Here is a 20,421-nt window from a genome sequence, read left to right as displayed (position 1 = left end):
TGAGCCGTGGAAGACGACCAGGCCGTTGAGGAGCCTACACTCGAAGTGGCGATAATCCAGACACTACAGTCGTAGACCAGGCTGAGAGGGAATTGAAGAAACTCAGTTTAGGCCTGATATACTGCGAATCGTACCCTTGAAACGTTTCACACAAGCACGTTGCCAGCGACTTGATGCTGGTGGCTCAGTCATGATATACGAATCACCACACAAGCGTCGGGCTGTTCCTCGGGGAATGGCATCCGACCCCTGCTGATCTGATGTCGGTAAATGTGAAGGTGCGTTCAAGGTCGACAACGTGCTGAAGTGCTGACTTGAGATTGGCTGTCTCTGGTCACTCACCGCATTCCATCAACGTGGTAGAGCAGGGGCAGACAGCATACCCACCATGACAGCTGTCCGCTCCCGTTACAAGAACGATTCACCGATAGATTTGCGAGTAAGAAAAGAGCAGTGCAACACGGAGTGGATGAGTGGTGGTGGAGGTGAAGACGAGGCAAGAAGTGGACGCGACAACAAGCTCTTGAAGAACGTCATTCCCGCCCGGGATCACGTTACAGTCCAAGCCTAGAACCGAAAATCTTAGGTAAAATACTGGTATATTTCCACCAAGGCGCTGCCGGGACAGAAATTCCAGCGTATCGAGATTCCGCACATATTTTGAATGTCGTGGTCCTCAAGTGCCCGCATCTTCAATGCCCGTCTGCATTGCTCCACAGTACAACACATCCTTCCCGTCTCAAACACCTCGATAGCAGTCGCTCCGCATATTCGACAGTGTCTGACCTTGACACAAACAATTCTGCGCCCGCCCAGCCTCACTTTGATCGTATACAACGCCTGTTCCACTGACCGCCAGTCCGCTCTGCCCTGTGCGCATCACATATCCGAAATCCGTTGATATCGTCCGTCCTACTTTGATTCTGCCCCAGGGCTCCTCTTAACCAATCACATATACACGCCGTGCCGATTCTGGCAACGGTTGCTCAATGTCCTCCTTATGTCAGAGCACCTCCCTTCCGCCAGAAGCCATGCTACCCCTGCCACGCCGGTAGTTGATCAGTCCGCCGAGCGTCAGATTTCTCAAAATGTTTTCATGTCTTCTCACCAAGCCGGTGATGGTACAGAAAACAGACCTGGCTCGTCCAGGTCAACGAGTGCTCTTGCCCTCGGGTCGACCTACTCACCTCCGACAAGCCCGCGCCTGCTCAACCAAGACGTTGTCCAGAACAAACAGGCCGTGATTGCCAAAAATGATAATACCACACCTTCTGTAGGCACCTCAGCCAGGCCTGCCTACACCTCAAGAACTACATCATCAGATTCTCAGAGGCTCTCATTGCTCTCACAAGCTGTTGCAACATCACAGTCGAGAAAATATACCGAGTGGACATCTCCTGCTGGTGCTAGTGGCGATAAGAAATACAAGCAGAGTAGCGGTACAATCAAAGGTGTGAAACGAGTCAACTCGGACGGCCAGTCTTGGGACAGTCAATTTCACGTTACCGTCGGTGCAAACCACGATACTCATATGGAAGATCCGGACCATTCAGGATCTCAAGATGTCTCAAAAGATCAACAAGCAGCAGACAAGGACCCTGTACCACAGAGGTCAAATACCATCCGAGCTGGGCGCGATGCAGCCATAAAGGAAGCACTCTCGGAGAAGAAGCCAGAGCGGAGTGTCAGTCGTGGACGCTCAGTCACAGACAAGTCTATTGAGGCAACGGTCAAGAAACCAGAGGCAGGAGGCCAGGCTAGAAGCAGAAAGACAAGTCACATGATGGGTATCTGGGACCCTCAAGCAGATCAGAAGCGTGTCGATCATCGCCAGCTTCCAGAGCTTCAGGAAGGTACTACGTCACCGCCGCCCCGGCCAGGTAGCTCTGGAGGCGGTCGACTACCCTCGTCTACGACTAGCCGCCCGATTTCCCCGCAACGGGTTCTGAAGACGGGCTCTGTTGTCGGCTCTCCACCGCCGAGTCCAGCGCTGACTGCCGAAGCGACTCTTGCACGACAGGCTTTTCGAGATGCGTCTCGCTCACCCTCCAGGCGATCAAAATCCTCTCGACGCCGGCCAGAGATACCAGCTGATCTCCTGGATGACATTCGACACCAACGCTTCACTCTATCAGAGACGCCGACGGTTCAAAGTCCTCTTGTCTTACCTGAAGATCATGAAGGTGGTGACCTGCCAAAGAATGCTGCTGTTGAGCACGACCACAAACTCACAGTCGAGCCCGAGCATGACGAGGAGGAACACATTTCCGCCGCAGTATACTACCCGCATCCGGGCCCATCGGCCGAAGAGATTGAGCGCTTCAAGTCGCCAGGTGATTTATCACCTGATATACCGCCACTCGATGCCTTACTGTCGCCTCGCGCTGAAGCAGAGCCACTCGGCCCGAACCAAGTCGATGACAATCAAGACGAGCATGCTGCCGATCACATCGACATTTCCGTCGTGTCCAGGCATGACACAAAGATCTTCCATGGCGAGTATCAGCCTGCTGATCAAGTCGAGGAGGCTGTCACTCCGAAGCTGGCACCTGTTGAAGACCCAAGAACCTTCAGTGCCTCCGAATCGGAGCTTGAATCGGGCGACGAATATGGTCAGCAAAGTCAGAACGAAGACATGGCCCGGACTCCGACGCAACCTCGCAGTCCATCACGAAAGCGTGCTGAAAAAGCTGTCAGACCGAGGAACAAGGTGGTTCTGGAGCCCTATAAACATCAAGTAGGCGGTCATTCCACCATCTTTCGCTTCTCCAAACGTGCCGTGTGCAAACAGCTCAATAATCGCGAGAATGAGTTCTATGAGCGTATTGAGCAGCGCCATCCTGACATGCTAAAGTTCTTACCCATGTACATTGGCGTGCTGAACGTCACCTTCTCGAAAGGTCCGAAGCAGGATCAGCAAGTTGCGTCGACATCAGAACAACCAAATGCGACAGCCGGTGAAGTCGCAGGTGATGCTGACCACAAGCATGAAACAAACGGCCTAGCATCTGGTGAACATTTGCAACAAAACGGCGAACAACCCCGTGTTGTCAGCCATTCGCAGGTGTTTGATGCTGTTCCGCAAGTGCTCATTGCACAGAACAGACATATAATACCCTCGGACTACTTCGCTCTACCTGAAAGACCGCGAAGTACTGATCCGAATCATGGTCGAAAGAGGAGCACTGATGTTGATCGGCCAGAAAGCTCACATGTGCCCAATGGAAGCAGTGCTTCACTGAGACCAGCGATGCCAGATCACACTCCTAGCTGGGGCAACACTACGGTCAACTCACAGCTAAAGGAGAAGGTCCTGCGAGATGTTTTTGGAGATCCGGTTCGACACTCTCAGCGACATGTGCATCATTCAACGCATCCACGCATCAGGAAGCCGGGCCAGCGAAGAAGGAGCAATCTTTCGATGAATACCCTGTCCAACGCTAGCCGTAGCACGGACACACTAGTGGACACTGGAGCTCTGAACGGCCAGCCTGTACGTCGTGAGATTGAGAATGGGCCCCCTACTCTAGCTTCATCAGTATCTGCATATGAAGATATGCGAGCCCTCGATCGAGTTCATACAGCGGATAGCGCAGCTTCTTCCGAGTCCATCGCGAGTACAAAGCCGCATGTTCGGCGACGAGCTTCTGGGATGGCTCTAAGGAGACGCAGAACGTCAGTGAATGGCACCGATAAACCGGATTTGGAGTACTTCTCCGACGCAGCTTATGTTGAAGATGATGTCGGTGGCGATGTCTTTACGATGGACGATGACAAAAGATCCGGTGGCTCAACCGAGCAACATAAGCACGCCGCAACCAATGGTCACGCAGTATCCGACCGGCACTCTGGAGACTCACGTACTTCCGACGGCCACCATCAGAAGATGCATCATACCCTACATCAGCCTCCCGCCACTCCCTCCAACCCGAAAGAAGCTCAAGCAATCAGTAAATCAGGAGATCGAGTGGCCTTCTTCATCCTACTCGAAGACCTCACCAGCGGCATGGGCCGACCCTGCGTCCTAGACCTCAAAATGGGCACCCGCCAGTACGGCGTCGAAGCAACAAAGAAGAAGAAGGAATCCCAGCAGCGCAAATGCAAGACAACAACCTCCCGCCAACTAGGTGTCCGCGTCTGCGGTATGCAGACCTTCGACAAGAAACTCAAGAAAGCATCCTACGAAGACAAGTACTACGGTCGCGACCTCAAAGCTGGGCCTGAATTCCGCGACGCACTCACTCGGTTTCTGTTTGATGGCGCCAGCTACCGCAGCGTGGCCATCCATATTCCGACGATACTGCACAAGCTCAACAAGCTCGAGAGCATGGTCCGGCGCCTTCCAGGGTATCGCTTCTACGCCAGCAGTTTGCTAATGCTGTATGACGCCGAACCGGAGAGGTCTCGCGAAGCACTCGAGGCGGAGAAGCAGGGTGTCGATATCGCAAAGAAGAAGCAGAAAGAAGGCAAGCCATGGCCACCAGAGATTCGGGTCAAGGTTGTGGATTTCGCGAATTGTATTGTGGGAGAAGATCCATTGCCGGACGATACGCCTGCGCCGCCGACGCATCCCCAGGAGATCGATCGAGGGTATCTGAGGGGACTGAGGACGCTGAAGGCGTACTTTGAGCAGATTCTTGCCGATATTAAGCGCGAGGATGTTATTGAGCGGGAGGCGGAGACGAGTGGGACGACGGCTGATCAGCATGATGGTTCTGCTGGGCTGAGCCGAACCCTCTCGGGCACGAAATTCACTGTGCCAAACATGAGGATGGGAGACGATGAGGACGTCAGCGTGTGATGCTGATAGTGTTGCTACGTGTTGGCTCCTGTCGTACTCAGGGAGATGAGGCACATCTGTATCCATATTGTGGTGCATAGATTCATATCTATTGCTTACGCCAGGCGTTCTCCAGCGTTATGACAGGCAGGCGTACACGGATAGAGGAAGTCAGGTTGTCGCAAGCTAACGAAGAGATTCGTCGACGGAGTGATGACGAGAGGTGGGTATGCATTGACTCCTACTGGCAAGATAGACATTTCAGATAGAACGAAAGTCCTACGCTGACCAGAGTCTCAGAAGCATTTTCAGAGCTGCTGCTTCTCTTTGTACAGGCTTTCGGCTGAGAGCTCTTACCCCATTAATCCACTAGACTCCGGTCCTTTGAACCACGGCAGGAGCGATCAATTCCGCTTCCCAAGGCTCGCAGCATTTCACAGATTCACGCCTCCTACATACCACCCATCTAGGTGCGAGGGGAAATGGACAAGTGCCGCAGGAAGGAATAAGGCAGGCTTTTATATCCGCCGCACTCTCAGCAAACCGGTTGACATGACGTCTGCCTGGGGAAAACGGGTGCAAACTAGGGGCGATGATATAGCAACGCCGTACTCGAGAGCTAAGTCCGGCCTGAGCCAGTAGACAGAACAGATGACTGTCATTGGTAAAGTGCGCTCTCATGTCACGCTCGGATTCCTACTTCAGAACAATACATCGATTGTGTTGCCATTGTCTATCGCTATGCAGACATGTCATGCCCAGGCGCGCTTCGTCCATCATATCCAAACACGAAGATATCCCATCTTTCATACATGCTTCACTCATGAGAACGCATAACCCCTCATCCCTCCCTCTGGCACACCAAGTCGCCCACGACCGAGACTCATCCCGTCCGTCCCGTTACCATTCATACCTTCGTCTGCATAGCCGCCACCCAGCCCGGCCTCGGTTTCGCTGTCGACCCAGCCTGAGAAGACGCATAGACCAGTGTAGGCTCGCACACATTCGCGTAGCTTTCCCTCTGTTGCGCTGCTCGACAATTTTCCGCTTACGCCGCGGAGTTTCTTGAAGACGCCCACCATGTTGGGTCTGTACTCGTTCAGAAAACTGCGTACCAAGTACACGGCCTGTTCGTTGTCAAGCCCGCGACTGGTCGCTAGTTGCAACAGCACGCGCAGGACGGGTGACAAGAGGGAGTAGTAAGTATGCAGCGCCGTTTGGTTCACGGTTCCCTGTCCAGAAGCGACGTTGGCGGCGTTACGCGCTTGCGTCGCGCTGGAGCCGTTCATGGTTTCTGTTGAGTTGATGTGTGTCCCACTTGCAGACATGGGCAAGCTGAAGCCCAAGTCCGGGTCGGCGCGGAAGAGGAGGGAGTCACGAACGGCGGCCATGAAGCCGGCGTCGAGGATTGCGGTTGCGCCGGGGCGGGTGCGGGCGAGTTGGAGAAGGAGGAGGGTGCGGGATTCGTGGAGGGTTAGAAGGTGGCTGCGCACTGGGATTCAGAGGTTAGCGATGGTTTGGTGCGAGGGGGACTTGGTGGTTGATTTGACTTACGGGATGCCTCAGTGCTCTGGAAGTCACTGGCGATGTACTTGATAGGCTCGATGATGATCTCGAGGACGTTGGCTTTGAGCAGGGCGTCGAGGACGTGCGAAGATTTTTCGATGCGGGCGAGGGATGTGAGTAGCGCAAGTAGGTTAAGGGCATTGAGGCGTGAGGCGTCGCCGTCTTCGGCATCGTCAGAGAGAATGCCGATGAGGCGGGCGCTGGATGAGCGGATGCAGTCCATGCTGTTTGATCGAGCTTTGCGGTTGGCGTCCTGGTCGGATTTGGCGTCGCTGAGGATTCGATTCAAATATTGGATGCAGATGCTGTACAGCACAGATCGTTGCACGGGGCTGCTTCCTGCGATCATGATGCCGTCGATGCTAGCTCTGAAGAGCTGGAAGATCTTCTCGGTAACGATGCTACCCATTCTCTCCTGCTCAAGCAATTCTTGCTTGCCACTTGAGGGCTGGTTCGTTAGGCTGGGGCTGCTGCTGGATGTGGGCAATGCGAAGAGCAAACTGTCCGCGATCCGGGCCAGTTCGAGGGTATCTTCGCTCTCGAGCGCGACAAGCGAATCGAGCTTTGGCAGTATGAGCTGCAAAACCTGAAGGATGAATGACGTTCTCGCAGCTGCCTCCATGGGACAGCTTTCGATGAGTGCGACTACCATGTCTGCGTAGCTGCGCAAGGTCGCTCTCCATGCCTGACGGGCCAGCATTAAGCGGTTGATGGCCTCGAGATGAGCACAAACGGCTTCAATCTCAAAGTCTGCCTGCTCGGGGTTGATCTGTGCCTGAGTCGACCCGCGGGGCTGTTGATCGGTTCGGTCAGCTATGTCGCGATGTAATGCTTCTTTAGCAAGAGCAATGTCGTACAGACCAGGCTTATTGTCTTGGTCGGAGGTCTGGAAGGAGCTGACGTCAAGCTTTACGAAGTACTCTGTTTCCGGGACATGGACTGACCATGATAGGTCTAGTTCAAGAAAGTCGGCAAGATCGAAAAGGTTGGCGTGACCCAAAGGCGTGCCTGCCATATCACTCCCGAGCAAGACTTGCAGATGCTGCTTGAGGACAGAATGCAGGCGTTGGGAAGACGCATCTCTGATCTCCCGGCAAACATATTGATATAGGGCGGACCGGAAGTCCAGCAGCTCTGTAAGAGCTTCCGCTGAACGGTCAAACCAGAACTCGGGCTCGAACAGTAGCTTACCATCCCAACGAGTGCTCTCCGATATTCCTTCTTGACCCTGTATGATTTCTTTGAGCATCTGATAGCGTCGCAGTCGAGAAAGAATGAGCTCAGACGAGACGTTTGCTTGCCAGAGCTGCCGGAGTATCTGCATGCCCGCCGATTTGATGTGAATGAGCCAGGACGCAAAGCCGGTCTGATCACCGTGTGGGTAGTCCTTGACCAATACGATTATGCTGTCAAGCAGAGATCCACCAGCGCCATCAATGTCGTCCTCCATGATCAAGTGCTCTCCGAGTCGGCGACAGCCTAAGAGCATATGGGCGATATTGGCAAGTTCCGGTTGGGTCTCTAGACAGGCGTTCATGAAGGCAATCATACCATCTTTGTACAAATAGCCCGGGGCGTCCGAGCCTGCTTCAAGCTCCCTGTCATCAATCTGCAGTTTTGCCGACATCAGTTGAGAGGTTGCGATCAGCGCAGCGGAAGAGTTCGGACCGAGCAGATCAACGATGCGTCTCGACCGGTTGTGGAGGGCGCTCTGACTAAGGAAGTGATTGTTCAGCTTTGCCGAGCTCGATAGTTTCTGGAGCAGAGAGAGTGCTTTGAGCGACAAATCGAGGTGCTCGCTTGCAGCATACTGACAAAGCTCCAGAATGAGGGCTGGGTGCATGAGAACAAGCTCCTCGATGGTAATCTGATTGCTCAGTCCTTTCTCGTAAGTGCTCTCTTTCAGTATCGGCTTGACCACGTCCAGAAACGTGGGTTGTAGATCAAGGGCAAGGTTCAAGACATCAACAGTCTTTTGAATCGCCTGCACAAGAGGTGAATCTGACCGCGCGGCTGCCACATTTTGTTGCGCCACTTTGAATATGCGCATCAACGGCTTATCCATCTCGGTGCTGAGTATCCATTGCATGACGCGCGAGAACGGATGACGGTGGAAATAAGAGACAATGTCTGCAGAAGCATTCTTAGCAAGCCCTCTCGTGAACAGCGCGGCCTGTGTTTCATCGAATGACGAGAGCGCGACTGCCATTAAGTCTAGGCAGTTGTAGCTGCATAGAATTGACTGTGAAATGTCCTGAGACGCCGGCAACCGCTTCGAGAAGATGGTTCCGCACACGAAGTCGAGATATGGTGAGATTCCCGGAACTCTGTAAGTTGAGCCCAATTCTCGTGGGAATGTCGGTATGCCATCTGGAGTCACAGGAATGAGCAAAGTCCGCAGCAGACTCACGAATGCATCGTACTGATCAATCGATGTTGTCAGAGAGTCCAGGACACTTTGCGCAGAAGCCATGCTGGGCAGCGCTACCGGTTCACCTTTCGCTAAGCTTGCCTTGATCAGTTCAGCTCCATTGGACGCCCACTCATCAATGTATGTCCACATCATCGATGCCCGATACAAGTCGTTGTTCGTTTGCATGGCTTCTAGGGTGGCAAAGATGCTGGCTTTCAAGAAGCTTGGTACAGGACCGGAGCTGAGTAGTAGCAGCGTCCGAGGAATGTTGATGGAAGGGTGAGTGTAGAGATAGTCCCGAGCTTTGTCACTGTGCCGACAGAGATGAGCCAGCAGGCGCAGGTAGCTTGATAGCATGAGGGGAGTTTCTGATTCGTTCATATCCGTTTCCAGAATCTTGCGATTGCCGAGCGTGGAGGTGGCCTGGCGTTCATGGACCTTGTGGGCGTACAAATCTAGCTCGGCGAGAATCTGAGCATAGTTCATGGATGGAACCTGCCGTGATCGGGACAATGACGACGGGACAGAGTCCTCCAAGAGAAAGGCATGTGCAGAGGAGGCGCCATCTGAGCCTTCGGCAATCGAGCAAAGCATGTCACAGAAGGCGCTGATCCGCGGCACCGTTTGTCGCTTGGATGCCCATTGTAGGAATCCGTACAGATTTGTTTCCGTGTCCTCCCACCATTGCTCGCAGGCATCGACGCGGCCCTCGAATGCAAATGATATCAAGACCAGGAATGCCTCTAAGTGCATCGGCACGTTCCGATCGAATTTTGGATCGGGTTGACCACCGGCCTGAACGGCTGCGATCTGCTCGAGTCGCAAATCGTCTTCTTCGTGCTTCAGCTGGCGAATGCTGTCCGGCATGTTGGAAATAAATGCTTCCACGAATGCTCGATAGCCTGCATCAGCATGATTCGGAAATACTCAGACGTCTGCTCGCCGTCTATGGAGAAGTCAGGTGCGTCGCGCATCAAGAACGTAACCATTGTTTGGCGGGCAGGATGCCGCCATTCGGTGATGGTCATGCTGGAGGAGACAGCGAGGAGAAACTGGAGACCGTGTTCCTTCAACCCATGTTTAACCTGGTTAGTGCATACTTTCGTTTCCGCTTCGTTCTCTGCCGAGTGACCAACAAACATGCTGCTGTACTCGACCGTCCACCAGATTCTTAACACCGCCAAGAAAGGATCCAGTTGAGTGGGAGGGCGATCTGACTTCGGGACCACGCCGAATATGCCGTCAAAGACTTTCGCCGGGTCAAAGGGCGCTGCCGACTCCGCAGACCCGTTTTGTCTGAATGCTGCCGAGAACGCCGGGAGATAGTGAACGAGCAGTATGTCTGCCTTTCCATTAGCCCCAAGCCATCTCTCGATAAGTCTTGAGAGCTTATGGAGGTCCTCGGGACCAGAGTAGCCAGCGCGGAATATGTATGCCAATATGCAGGACAAGGCTTCGTGTTGTTTGAAGAGACTGCCCTTCTGAAATTCGAGAATTGCATCGTACTCAGGCCCGGCCAATTGACCAACGGTCGCACTGTTCTGCAATTGTTCATTGACTGCGATATATCTCTGTTCAAGGACCTCCAACGTCCTTATGCATTTTGTGACGAACTGCGACGCATTATTTGGACCATGCTGAACTTGTAGTGTCTCTCTGACTGTATGCTGGAAGACGTTGAGTCGTACTTGCTCTTCTAGATCCACGTCTTCGGCGTTTTCAAAGACGAGTCGAAGGGACTGCAGAAGCAGATCACGGCGATCTTGGTAGTCGGCGACGGCTTTCGCGACGAAGGCCAGGCTGGGCGCAACAGTCTCGCCATAGTCTCTGACCAGAAGTCTGGCGGCTTCGACCTCATCAATATCAACAGCGGTGCTCAAAGCAGTGCTGATGTGCTTGAACTCCTCGTTGACTTCGTATGTCTGCGCAGCACCATCCTCTGATGGCAGGAGCACCTGTCCCTTATTATATGCCTCCTTCTCTTGCTGTATTGGTGTAGGTTTGTCCAACAGTCTTCGAAAATCGTCCAGGGTTGCTTGGAGCTCGGCGAGTAGGCGGTCCACGGTCTCGAGTCTCTTCTCGCTGACCGCGACAAGGTCGGCATGTAGTCCCTGGAGTCGCTCCAGAGATTCCATGGTCGCCACCGACGCGCTTGTTATCGCAGCTCGTGGCAGGTGGGATGTTCAGTCGCGTGGAAAATAAAATCTCCGCGTTTCAATCTGCAGTCGCGTGAAGTCTAAAAGCTTGGCGTAGTGGCTGCCCGATTAAGGCAGACTTCCTTCCACTTGACACTTGTAAGTACGATGCATAAGTAGGTAGCGCTTGCCGCGTGAAGCCCACACTGAAAGATCAAGACTACAAGTGGCAGCCCATCACTCTGCCTCTTTGTCACCACAACAGGCTGTCTCGGCTCAGCAAATCATCGTCGATCCGAAGCATGGAGCGAAGACTTCCTGGGCTCAGAGTGTCGAGCAACATCATCGGGCCAGATGGCGGCCGATGCCGTTCTCGCGGCTGTTGGTAAGTCGTAATGCAGCTCACCAGCCTGGAAACTGTCTCTCGACCATGCCACTGTGTCATAGTCAAGCACGACTGATCAAATGTGCTAGAAAGAATCACGACCGGCAAAACAATCGCTGCGAGAGAACATGGCCTCGACGAGATTCGGAAGATCTTCTTGTCTGGATCTGCTGATACCCTGCGCGACGACATATACCATCGAGCACTTGAAGGCATCTACCAGGCCGTGACCAAGGAGAAGTCCAACTACCTCAAATATGTACGATCAGGATCGGTTTCAGCGTCCACTTCCGCCAACAGGCTTGGAGGCCTTTCGGCAGCCCTCAAACTAATTGTCGACGTTGGCTACACACGAATCAAATTCAGAACAGCCATCTCAGTCTTGGACCACGTTGTCGAAATCCTTCCCGTCTCAGAAGATGAGCTCTGTGAACCACTGCGAGGTGACTACATCAAGATTCTACGTACGTTATTTGAGTACGCTCCGCTCGCCGAGCACCTCAAGGTCAAGCAATGGCGGACGTATGTCGACTTTATGTTGGCTGTGATGTCGATCTCAGTTGTGGACGAGAACTCTTCCTCGTCTTTTGCATCGAACAAGGACCTGGCGTCGTCGCGAAACACAAATCCCTTGTCGATTCGGGTCAGTCAGTCTAGCAAGAAAGGCTCTGCATCATCGCACGTTACTCTTGACGATCTTCTCGCCGCTATGAAATCTCTGACGGCAGTACAAAATGCACCAATACCTAGCAGAGCCTCGGCGATTATGGAAGGCATCTTAGATTGTCTAAACTCGGCAACAAAATCGCATGCCTCCGCCATCGAGACATTCAACAACGTAGCGCTTGTTCTACTCGGCACAACGTGCGCCTGCTACGAGACAACTTTGCACTCATCATTCCTATTGCGAGGCGACTTTGGTCTGGTAAGCTTCCTGGGGTCCGCGAGCCTCTTCTTGTCACGTTCTGTTTGTGCCAGAGTATTATTGCTGCCAAACCAACGTCCCCTATTGCTTTGGACGCCAGCTTGAGACTCCAGCTCATGCAGACACTGTATCACGAGTACCAGAGTAGAACTGAAAGAGATGTCCTCGTTCCGGATGACATTACACTACAGTTCACAGGCCAAGGAGACAGTATACAAGTCGAATTCATCCCACAGGTAATCTCGGCTAATGCTGTGGCCCAGTGGATGCTTGTCAGCACACTTACAGCATTGCATCGGAGCCTTCTGTTAGACAGCGTGCCCAACGAAGCACCACCAGGGCCAGACATCGATGAACATGTGTCCAAACGCCGCAAGACCTCTACACCGCTTGAAGAGCTTATGCAGCACGCCACTCTTTCTTCCGGCGTGCGTCAAGTTGCAGCTCTACAGGTACTGTTTGCGCTCGCTGGCCAGGCAGAGGATACTCTATTATGCGGCTTCTTCGCAGATAGCCTTGAAGCATTGTTCAAGATCCTTGCAAAAGAAGACCCATCTTCTACAACATGGGTACTTCTCATCTTCTCAAGGCTCGCCGGCTCCGCTTTGGCGTCCGAGGACACCTTTCGCTCTCTATGGATGCGCGTTCTGGATGCTGCCCTTCGAGCAACAGCGACTACTTCGACAGCTCGTGCTGGTTGTCTTGTCGTGGCGTCAGTGATCGCGAGCCCACACCTTTCCATCATGTGTACTGGGGCTATGTTACAAGGATCGTTGTTTGCAACCGGCAAGATTGGGCCAGCGAAGTTGACAGATGCGGCGATCTGGATGTTCATCGCTGCATTGCAGTCCGGCATTTTCCTTCACGACGACGCTTTCGAAAACTTTTCTGTCCGGGTGATTGGCTGGCTCGGTACATCGTGGACGCTTCCCGCGAGTGCTGATCGCTCGCACAACGCGCACATGGCCACTCACGCTCGACCTGAGCTACTGTGTATCCTCCTTGCATCGCTGAAAGGGATTGAGCTTTGTCTGCAATACTTGCTGAATAGTCCCAATATCGCGCCATTGTATCAGTTGGAAGAACGTGCCCACAGTGCACAAAAGCTGGCAACTCTTATGGGCGCAGCCGACCTCCAACTATCGACAGACCAGCGGTGGTCTGTCACGGCTCATGCTATCCACCTGAACGCGCGGACACGCAGCCGGATCGAGTTTGCCGTCTCTGAAATGCTTCAAAATAGGCTTCACGACTTCACAGACTCCTGGAATACACACAATGTGGCCGGCAAACTTGGCGGGATCAGTAACGACATGCTTGGGGTCACAGCCTGTCTCTGCGTCGTCACTCGGGTGAGCACGGGTCGAACGACTCAGGACATTCCTGCATCTTCTCCGACACAAGGACTTGTTGAAGACTTGTGGCAGAGCTTGCAGGTCTTCATCTCGGAACGACATCCAGACAGGCGACAAAGAGCGTCTGTACTGGCTGCCACCGTTTCCCGCTTAGGAGACGCCACGGTCAGTGATGACTTTTTCGTGGCTAGGCAGATGTTGCCATGTAGTCAAAGCACATTGGACACTTTGAAGAAGATATCGGATGCCGAGGACGACGATGAAGACGATGACGACCAGATGGACTCATTCCACACTGGCAGATCGCAAAATGCTCATAACAAGCGAGACTCTGTACTCACTCGCGTTCTCCGATACGAGGCTACGAAGCATGCAACATTTGTGGAGACCCTTGCAAGCAGTGTGTTGAACATAGCACTGCTGATCGAGCAAGGGAGATCAGAGGGTCATCTCGAGACCCAAGCAACGGAGGTGCTCCTTAACCACATACTCAGGCTCGATAGTGCCGAACTCATCTCAGCTCGACATGCAGTGTATCGCTTTCTAGATACGCGGCCATCTTTCTCGCGGAACCAGGTATTGCGGCTGTTGCAGTTTCTGGGCAACGCCTGCCTAGCAGACAGCGAGTTCGAGCGGTGCGAGGCAGCTTTGAGTTTGTGTGCGAAGGCCATGACCTATCTTGCGCAGTACTGGGTGTCAGACCAAGATGATGAGCTTGGGGATCGCGCATACGAAATGTACGAATGGTTTGTCGAGACCGGACTCCGCAAAGGCGTGGCTTCTTCGACAACGCTACTGCATCTTGCTCATCTGCTTGATGCTGTTGCCAGTCTAAGCCCTTCCTATGGCGAGGGTGCACTGCCATCAACCAGGACAAACCTGTTCCTGATTTTCAAAGATGCATCGTGCTTGACAAGATTGCAGATCACATCGAATCTGAATCGGGTCTTTGGCAACTATGTGCTGAGTGAACATGGAGCGATATTCGACGATGTGGTGGAATCACTACCCAGTGACCCAGACGATCTGGACGGCTTAGGTACACGTTTCTTTGTACTGTCTCAGCTTGGAGCGACATGGCATTCTGTCTTGAAGCAGGCAATATATAGTCTATTCGAGACTGCCGCCCACGTAACGTCCATCGTCGATCTACAGATCGCGGCTGTCACCCGAATGTGCCAATCGCTGTCACTGAAGTCTCCGAGACAGCTTTTCGACCTGTTTGCGTCCCAGATATTCTATACCTGGCTCGGCATAGGATCTTTGGGACAGATTCCCCACAGAGTGTTCTCTTACAACACATTGACGGATCTGCTGGTCTCAAACGAAGCAGAGATTGTCGCTCAAATCGCTCTGAGAGCTTCGCAGGAGCATACTACTGATATTGCCAACGTCCTCAAGACACCTTGGAAGGTTCTTCTGCGGCGCAACTTTGCAAAAGCCGAAGCATATTGTCTTGCATCACAGATCACTGTGCCTCCGAGGGAACGAGTATCAGAAAAGCCGGAAGCCGCCATCCGCGAGGTATTGGGCAGTGTCGAATCCGGACTCTGCTTCCACGAGAGCTTCGCCGACATTGTCGCGACATTAATTGAGACACTCAAGGACGACACGGGCATCGAGAAAGCATTCAGCCAACCCGGGCTCGAGGACGCCAAACGAGCCTTCCGAGCAATGTCAGATACCACGTCAACGCACACAACCCAGATCACGGCTCAGCAGCCCTCTTTCAGGTCCAGATACCTGCTCGACGAGGTTGATTGGCTGCGGACCCGTCTCGACATCGCGGACTCTGACATCTGGAGTCCGGCAATATTAGTTCGCCTGTACCGACATATGCTTCGTCTTGCGCACCCTGCCATGGGCCCTTTGCATGCTGTTGGAATCCTTCGCAGGATCCGAATCGTCATCGCACTCGGCGGTGCCCATGCGGTCAGCGGCTACCCATTGGAGCTATTGCTCCACAACCTTCGACCCTACCTGACAGTATTCCAAAGCTCTGGGGACGCGATCGTGATCTATCGGTATTTGCTAGAGCATGGTCAGACTCATCTGCAACATCGATTGTCCTTTCTCGCGGGTCTGAGCATCTCGATATTTGCTGCGTTGACGACGTTTATCGCAAGCTCACAAGACAGCACAACACAGGAAAGCCATTTCCTTTCCACGATGTCAAAAGCTCAAGACTTCCGGCGTTGGCTGAATCGCTACCTCGATAAGATATCCCCTCCACCACGGGATGTTGCCAAGTTCGATTTATGCAAGGGTATAATCGTACACGCTGCTGCCATGACCGGCAGTGGATCCAACTCGTTGAGTTCGCATCACGGTTCCGTTCTCTTAGGACTCTTGAACGACCAGGCATCTGAGGATCCTCTCTTCCAAGCACTCGACTTTGATTTGTCAATCGAGATTCTGTCCAAGAACTTCGAACCTGCGGTGGATCCCTCAGACGATATCTTGTCTTCTGGTGCTGATGCTGCGCGTCTACGACCAGTACTTGAGCGCATACTACGGATAGCTGGTATCAACGAAAAGCTCCGAACGTGGGCTGCACAGTCGATCGGTAGAGGAGTCTCGTGGCAAGGACCATTCACAAGGCCTGGCAGCATCGATTCTTCGGGCCTGTCAGGCAAGGCTACAGAGGCGCTGGACGATGTGGCGTCCTATCGAAGCATCGTAGAATTCTGGGAACGACTTTTGTGGAAGCAGGACTCGAAAGCCGCAGCATCTGCTGAACAATGTCTCCAGGCTATCGCGAGCCAGCTCGACCAGGCTCAAGCAGCAGCCATTATTGGCTCAAGTCGAAGCGCCACTTTGCTAGACGAGCTGCGTTTCGTCGGTTTGTCTTGTCCACCAATGCGGGAACCTCTGCTGGGACATGAACAGCTGCCATCGTTGAAAGATTGGAGCAGCCAGTCGCACGAGGACTGGGCAACAGATTTGCTTATAGCGATTTGTGCTCAGGCTCTGGATAATCCCGTACTACAAGTTGTGCAGCAATTTGCATTCTACGAGCCACACGTTGCAAAAGAGATGTTGCCTTACGCGGTTCATCTGATCCTCACGACTGAGCTCGATAAGAAGCAGGCAACACGGCAAGCATTGTCTTCCATATTTGCGGAGGTCTTCGACAAATGCAGCGATGCCGCGTCGGAGAGCGCACGATACGCGCTGAAGATTGTGGTCTACCTGCGCCGTTGTGCCATGCCAAACGAGAAGACGATCACCCAACGCTCAACGTGGCTAGACATAGACTGGGCGGCAGCGTCCCGGACGGCGGTACATTGCCAGTGGTGGCATACTGCGTTGCTACTCATCGAGTGGCAGCAGGCTCACGCACATCTAACAACTACTCGCACATCAAGGAGATCCACGTTACCGCCGGCTCTAGAGACAGAGGTCATCGCCAAAATATATCAGCACGTTGATGATCCGGATTACTTCTACGCTGGTCATCAGGACGTGGATGTTGACTCTGTCGTCAGGAGACTGGGACACGAGTCTTCCGGCGACAAGTTGCTCTCTTTCCAGTCTGCTCTGTATGATTCATACGCTCGGTCTGGTGCCGATGAAGAGCATTTTGCCTCCGCAACGCTCGCAGCAGCAAAAGCTTTGAGCACAGCCAACATGAAGGGGATTTCTCAGTCGATCAGGAGCGTGAGCAATGACAACTCCCTCGCGCGCGGCCAGACAAGAGATGACCTCTCTAGGAGTATGCTCGATTGGGACATCGGACCGGAAGATACGGGAGCCGTCACTAAGGTCGCTGTTCGGCATCTCCAGGTTCTGTCCAGTGCTGCAGATAAGCACTCTCTCCTCTCCACGTTGGACGAAGGTCTTGGCAAGATTGCAGCTCGATGGTCGGTCCAAGAGGACATCCGGCAAGACTACGAAGCAAGATTGGCCGGGCTTGCAGTGCTGACTGAAGCTAAAGATGTCTTGCACGCGTCCGGTCAGGCTGCACACAATGACATCCTTGACGGCTTCTCCCAAGTCGAGGTTTGGGGCACGAAAGGGAACTTTGAGACAGTCTCTCAGTTTCTAAATGCTCGAGAGTACATCCTTGGCTGCGTGTCTCGAAGTCCACAGCTACGAGCAGCAGTCAATCTGACTGCTCCTCAGGCATTGCTTGGCGAGGCCAAAGTGGTCAGGCAGTCACTTCTGCTTGCTCGGCAACATGATAGTCATCAGTTCAGTCTCGCGCGTGCAACATACTTCTCAAAGTTGAGCTTAGCTGGTGAGCGACTTGGTGTCAGTATCCGTGTTTCCTCACAGTTTGATATGGCACAGACGCTCTGGCGACAAGATGAACGTGCTGCGGCGGTCAAGATTCTGCAGGATCTGCAAGTGCGGAAGGATCTGTCGACTCAAGACATTCCTGTGGCGCGCTCAGAGCTATTGGCGGAATTGGGACAACAAGTTTCGCAAGCACGTTTAGAACCGGCTCGCGATGTCATTCAGAACTATCTGGTCCCCGCTTCAGACGAACTCAAATCTGATTCGAACAACGCAAAAGCTGGCCACACGTATCACGTCTTCGCTGCTTTCTGCGACGGTCAGTTGCAGGACCAGGAGAACCGCGATGAGTATATTCGCCTGACTGAGATCAGGGATGCCAAAGCTTCGGAGGTATCCGAGCTCGAGAGATTACAGGCGGTGGATCCGAGCAAACAAGCCCAATACAAATCGGCACTCAAAAGTGCAAGAAGGTGGTACGAGTTGGACAATATCGAGTGGGAGCGGGTTCGCCAAAGCCGCGAGAATCTTGTGGCCCAATGTCTGGAGAATTACCTTCAATCGATGCGAGTCTGTGACACTTACCAGAATGACACACTCCGAGTGCTGACAATTTGGCTTGAGGAAGCCGACAATCCTGGAGCTACGGAGGTCGTCTACAATCACATTAGGTCCGTACCGTCGTGGAAGTTCGCGGGACTCATGAGTCAACTGCTCTCCCGCCTGCAGGACACAGAGGATGCCTTCCAGCAATGTCTCGTTGATTTGACGTTCCGCATCTGCTCAGATCATCCCTACCATAGTCTGTACCAGCTGTTCGCTGCAAGCAAGACTAGAAGCGCGAGAGGAGATGAAGCAGGCAAATCCCGATACGATGCGGTCAACAAGCTTGCGAAGATTGTGCAGCATAAGAGTCCTGTGAGAGATACGTGGGCCGTCATTCATAACACGAATGTTGCGTTCGTTGGCGTTGCACAGGCAAGACTGGACGAGAAAGTGGTCCGTCAGAACTCCAAATTATCCCTGCGGGAAGTCAGAGGAGGTGAGAAGTTGATCGCCGATGTCGCAAATGCAAGGATCAGGACACCAGCTCCAACCATGCGTGTCTCTATAAGACGAGACAAAGACTACTCGTCAGTGTCTACAATGGTGAAGCTAGAGTCAACCATCACCGTGGCTGGAGGAATTTCCGCCCCCAAAATAGCCACAGCACTCATCTCAGACGGCACACGCCACAAGATGTTGATGAAAGGCGGCAACGACGACCTTCGACAAGACAGCATCATGGAGCAAGTCTTCGAACAAGTCTCGAATCTCCTCGGTGAGCATCCTGCCACACGGAAGCGCAAGCTAGGCATCCGAACATACAGAGTCGTCCCTCTGCTTTCCAACGCCGGCATCATCGAATTCGTCCAGAATACCATGTCTCTCCAAGACTACCTCTTCCCGGCCCACAAGCGTTACTTCCCCGGTGACCATAGCTCCGGCCGGTGCCGCTCGTACATTGACAACGCACGAGACAAGTCTCCTAAAGAACGCGTTGAAGCATACCGCATGGCCATCCAGAAATTCCACCCTGTGATGCGCTTCTTCTTCATGGAGAACTTTCCCGGTCCAGATGACTGGTTCTACAGACGCCTCAACTATAGCCGGTCCATGGCCGCAACGTCTATGCTCGGACATGTCCTGGGTATCGGGGATCGACACACGCAAAACATACTCTTAGACACTATGAGTGGTGAGGTTGTGCATATCGATCTGGGCATTGCTTTCGAACAAGGTCGGATCTTGCCGATCCCGGAAACAGTACCCTTCCGTTTGACGCGGGACATGGTCGATGGCATGGGCATCTCGGGTCTCGAGGGCGTGTATCGCCGCTGCTGTAACTTCACGTTGGAGGCGCTACGCTTAGAGCAGGAGTCGATCATGACGATCCTCGACGTCCTCCGCTACGACCCACTATACTCATGGTCGGTCTCACCTCTGCGCCTCGCGAAAATGCAGGAGAATGCTCAACGAGCAGCTCTCCTCGAAACTTCACATGCTGCTGGTGGACATCAAGATAGTGTCATGACTACCGGTAGCGCGGCCAACGGCACGAGGTCCGCGGCAGCAGCAGCATTCGCGCAGCCAGCGCCGATTAAGCGAATTGGGGAGGTGAATGAGAGTGGCGAGGCGGCGAGAGCGCTTGCGGTGGTGGCGAAGAAGTTGGGACGGGGTCTGAGTGTCGAGGCTATGGTGAATGAATTGATTCGGCAGGCGACTGATGAGAAGAATTTGGCGCTGTTGTTCTCGGGGTGGGCTGCTTATGCTTGAGGCGGTGTCTTCGGGCGAGATTGCGCGAGAACAATGTGCTACAGACGGAAGGTATGGTGGCAGAGGGATCCCAAGTGTCTTAGATGTATAACAATCTGATCTGAAAGGGTCATTTGTACAGACTGGTCGTGCATATAGTCGTTGAATATATATACAGTCAAAGAAATCGCGGCTGCAGCAATGTTGTCTCACGCTAACGATGTCGTCTGTCACAGTGTTATACTCTTTTCACGAGTTGAGAAAGGTTCTCCCACCATTATCATGCTGAGTCTCAGCTGTTCACGAGGGAAGCTTTGGGTACAATGGT

At 53.3% G+C, this 20,421-nt stretch overlaps 3 protein-coding genes across 3 annotated transcripts; 2 read left to right on the top strand and 1 right to left on the bottom strand.

Annotated features, from left to right (window-relative positions):
* Nucleotides 1–1,096: 1,096 nt before the first annotated feature.
* Nucleotides 1,097–4,801, top strand: AB675_1665 (Inositol hexakisphosphate kinase 1; the record flags this gene model as incomplete). Its single annotated transcript, XM_018141570.1, has 1 exon — nt 1,097–4,801. The coding sequence occupies one exon, from the start codon at nt 1,097–1,099 to the stop codon at nt 4,799–4,801; it is 3,705 nt and encodes a 1,234-aa protein (XP_017996022.1).
* An 800-nt stretch (nt 4,802–5,601) lies between these two features.
* On the bottom strand, nt 5,602–10,894 carry AB675_1664 (Nucleoporin; the record flags this gene model as incomplete). Its single annotated transcript, XM_018141569.1, has 3 exons — nt 5,602–6,272; nt 6,335–9,615; nt 9,687–10,894. 3 exons carry the CDS (start codon nt 10,892–10,894, stop codon nt 5,602–5,604), a joined length of 5,160 nt encoding a protein of 1,719 aa, XP_017995973.1.
* A 354-nt stretch (nt 10,895–11,248) lies between these two features.
* AB675_1663 (Serine/threonine-protein kinase tel1) lies at nt 11,249–20,114 on the top strand (the record flags this gene model as incomplete). Its single annotated transcript, XM_018141568.1, has 3 exons — nt 11,249–11,279; nt 11,369–12,204; nt 12,258–20,114. The coding sequence occupies 3 exons, from the start codon at nt 11,249–11,251 to the stop codon at nt 20,112–20,114; spliced, it is 8,724 nt and encodes a 2,907-aa protein (XP_017995959.1).
* Nucleotides 20,115–20,421: the final 307 nt, after the last annotated feature.

The sequence above is a fragment of the Cyphellophora attinorum genome (genome assembly GCF_001299255.1).
Source record: "Cyphellophora attinorum strain CBS 131958 chromosome Unknown Contig34, whole genome shotgun sequence".
In the NCBI taxonomy this organism is placed as follows: domain Eukaryota; kingdom Fungi; phylum Ascomycota; class Eurotiomycetes; order Chaetothyriales; family Cyphellophoraceae; genus Cyphellophora; species Cyphellophora attinorum.
Note: the sequence above shows the minus strand (reverse complement) of the source record. Positions and strands in the feature narration are given on the sequence as shown.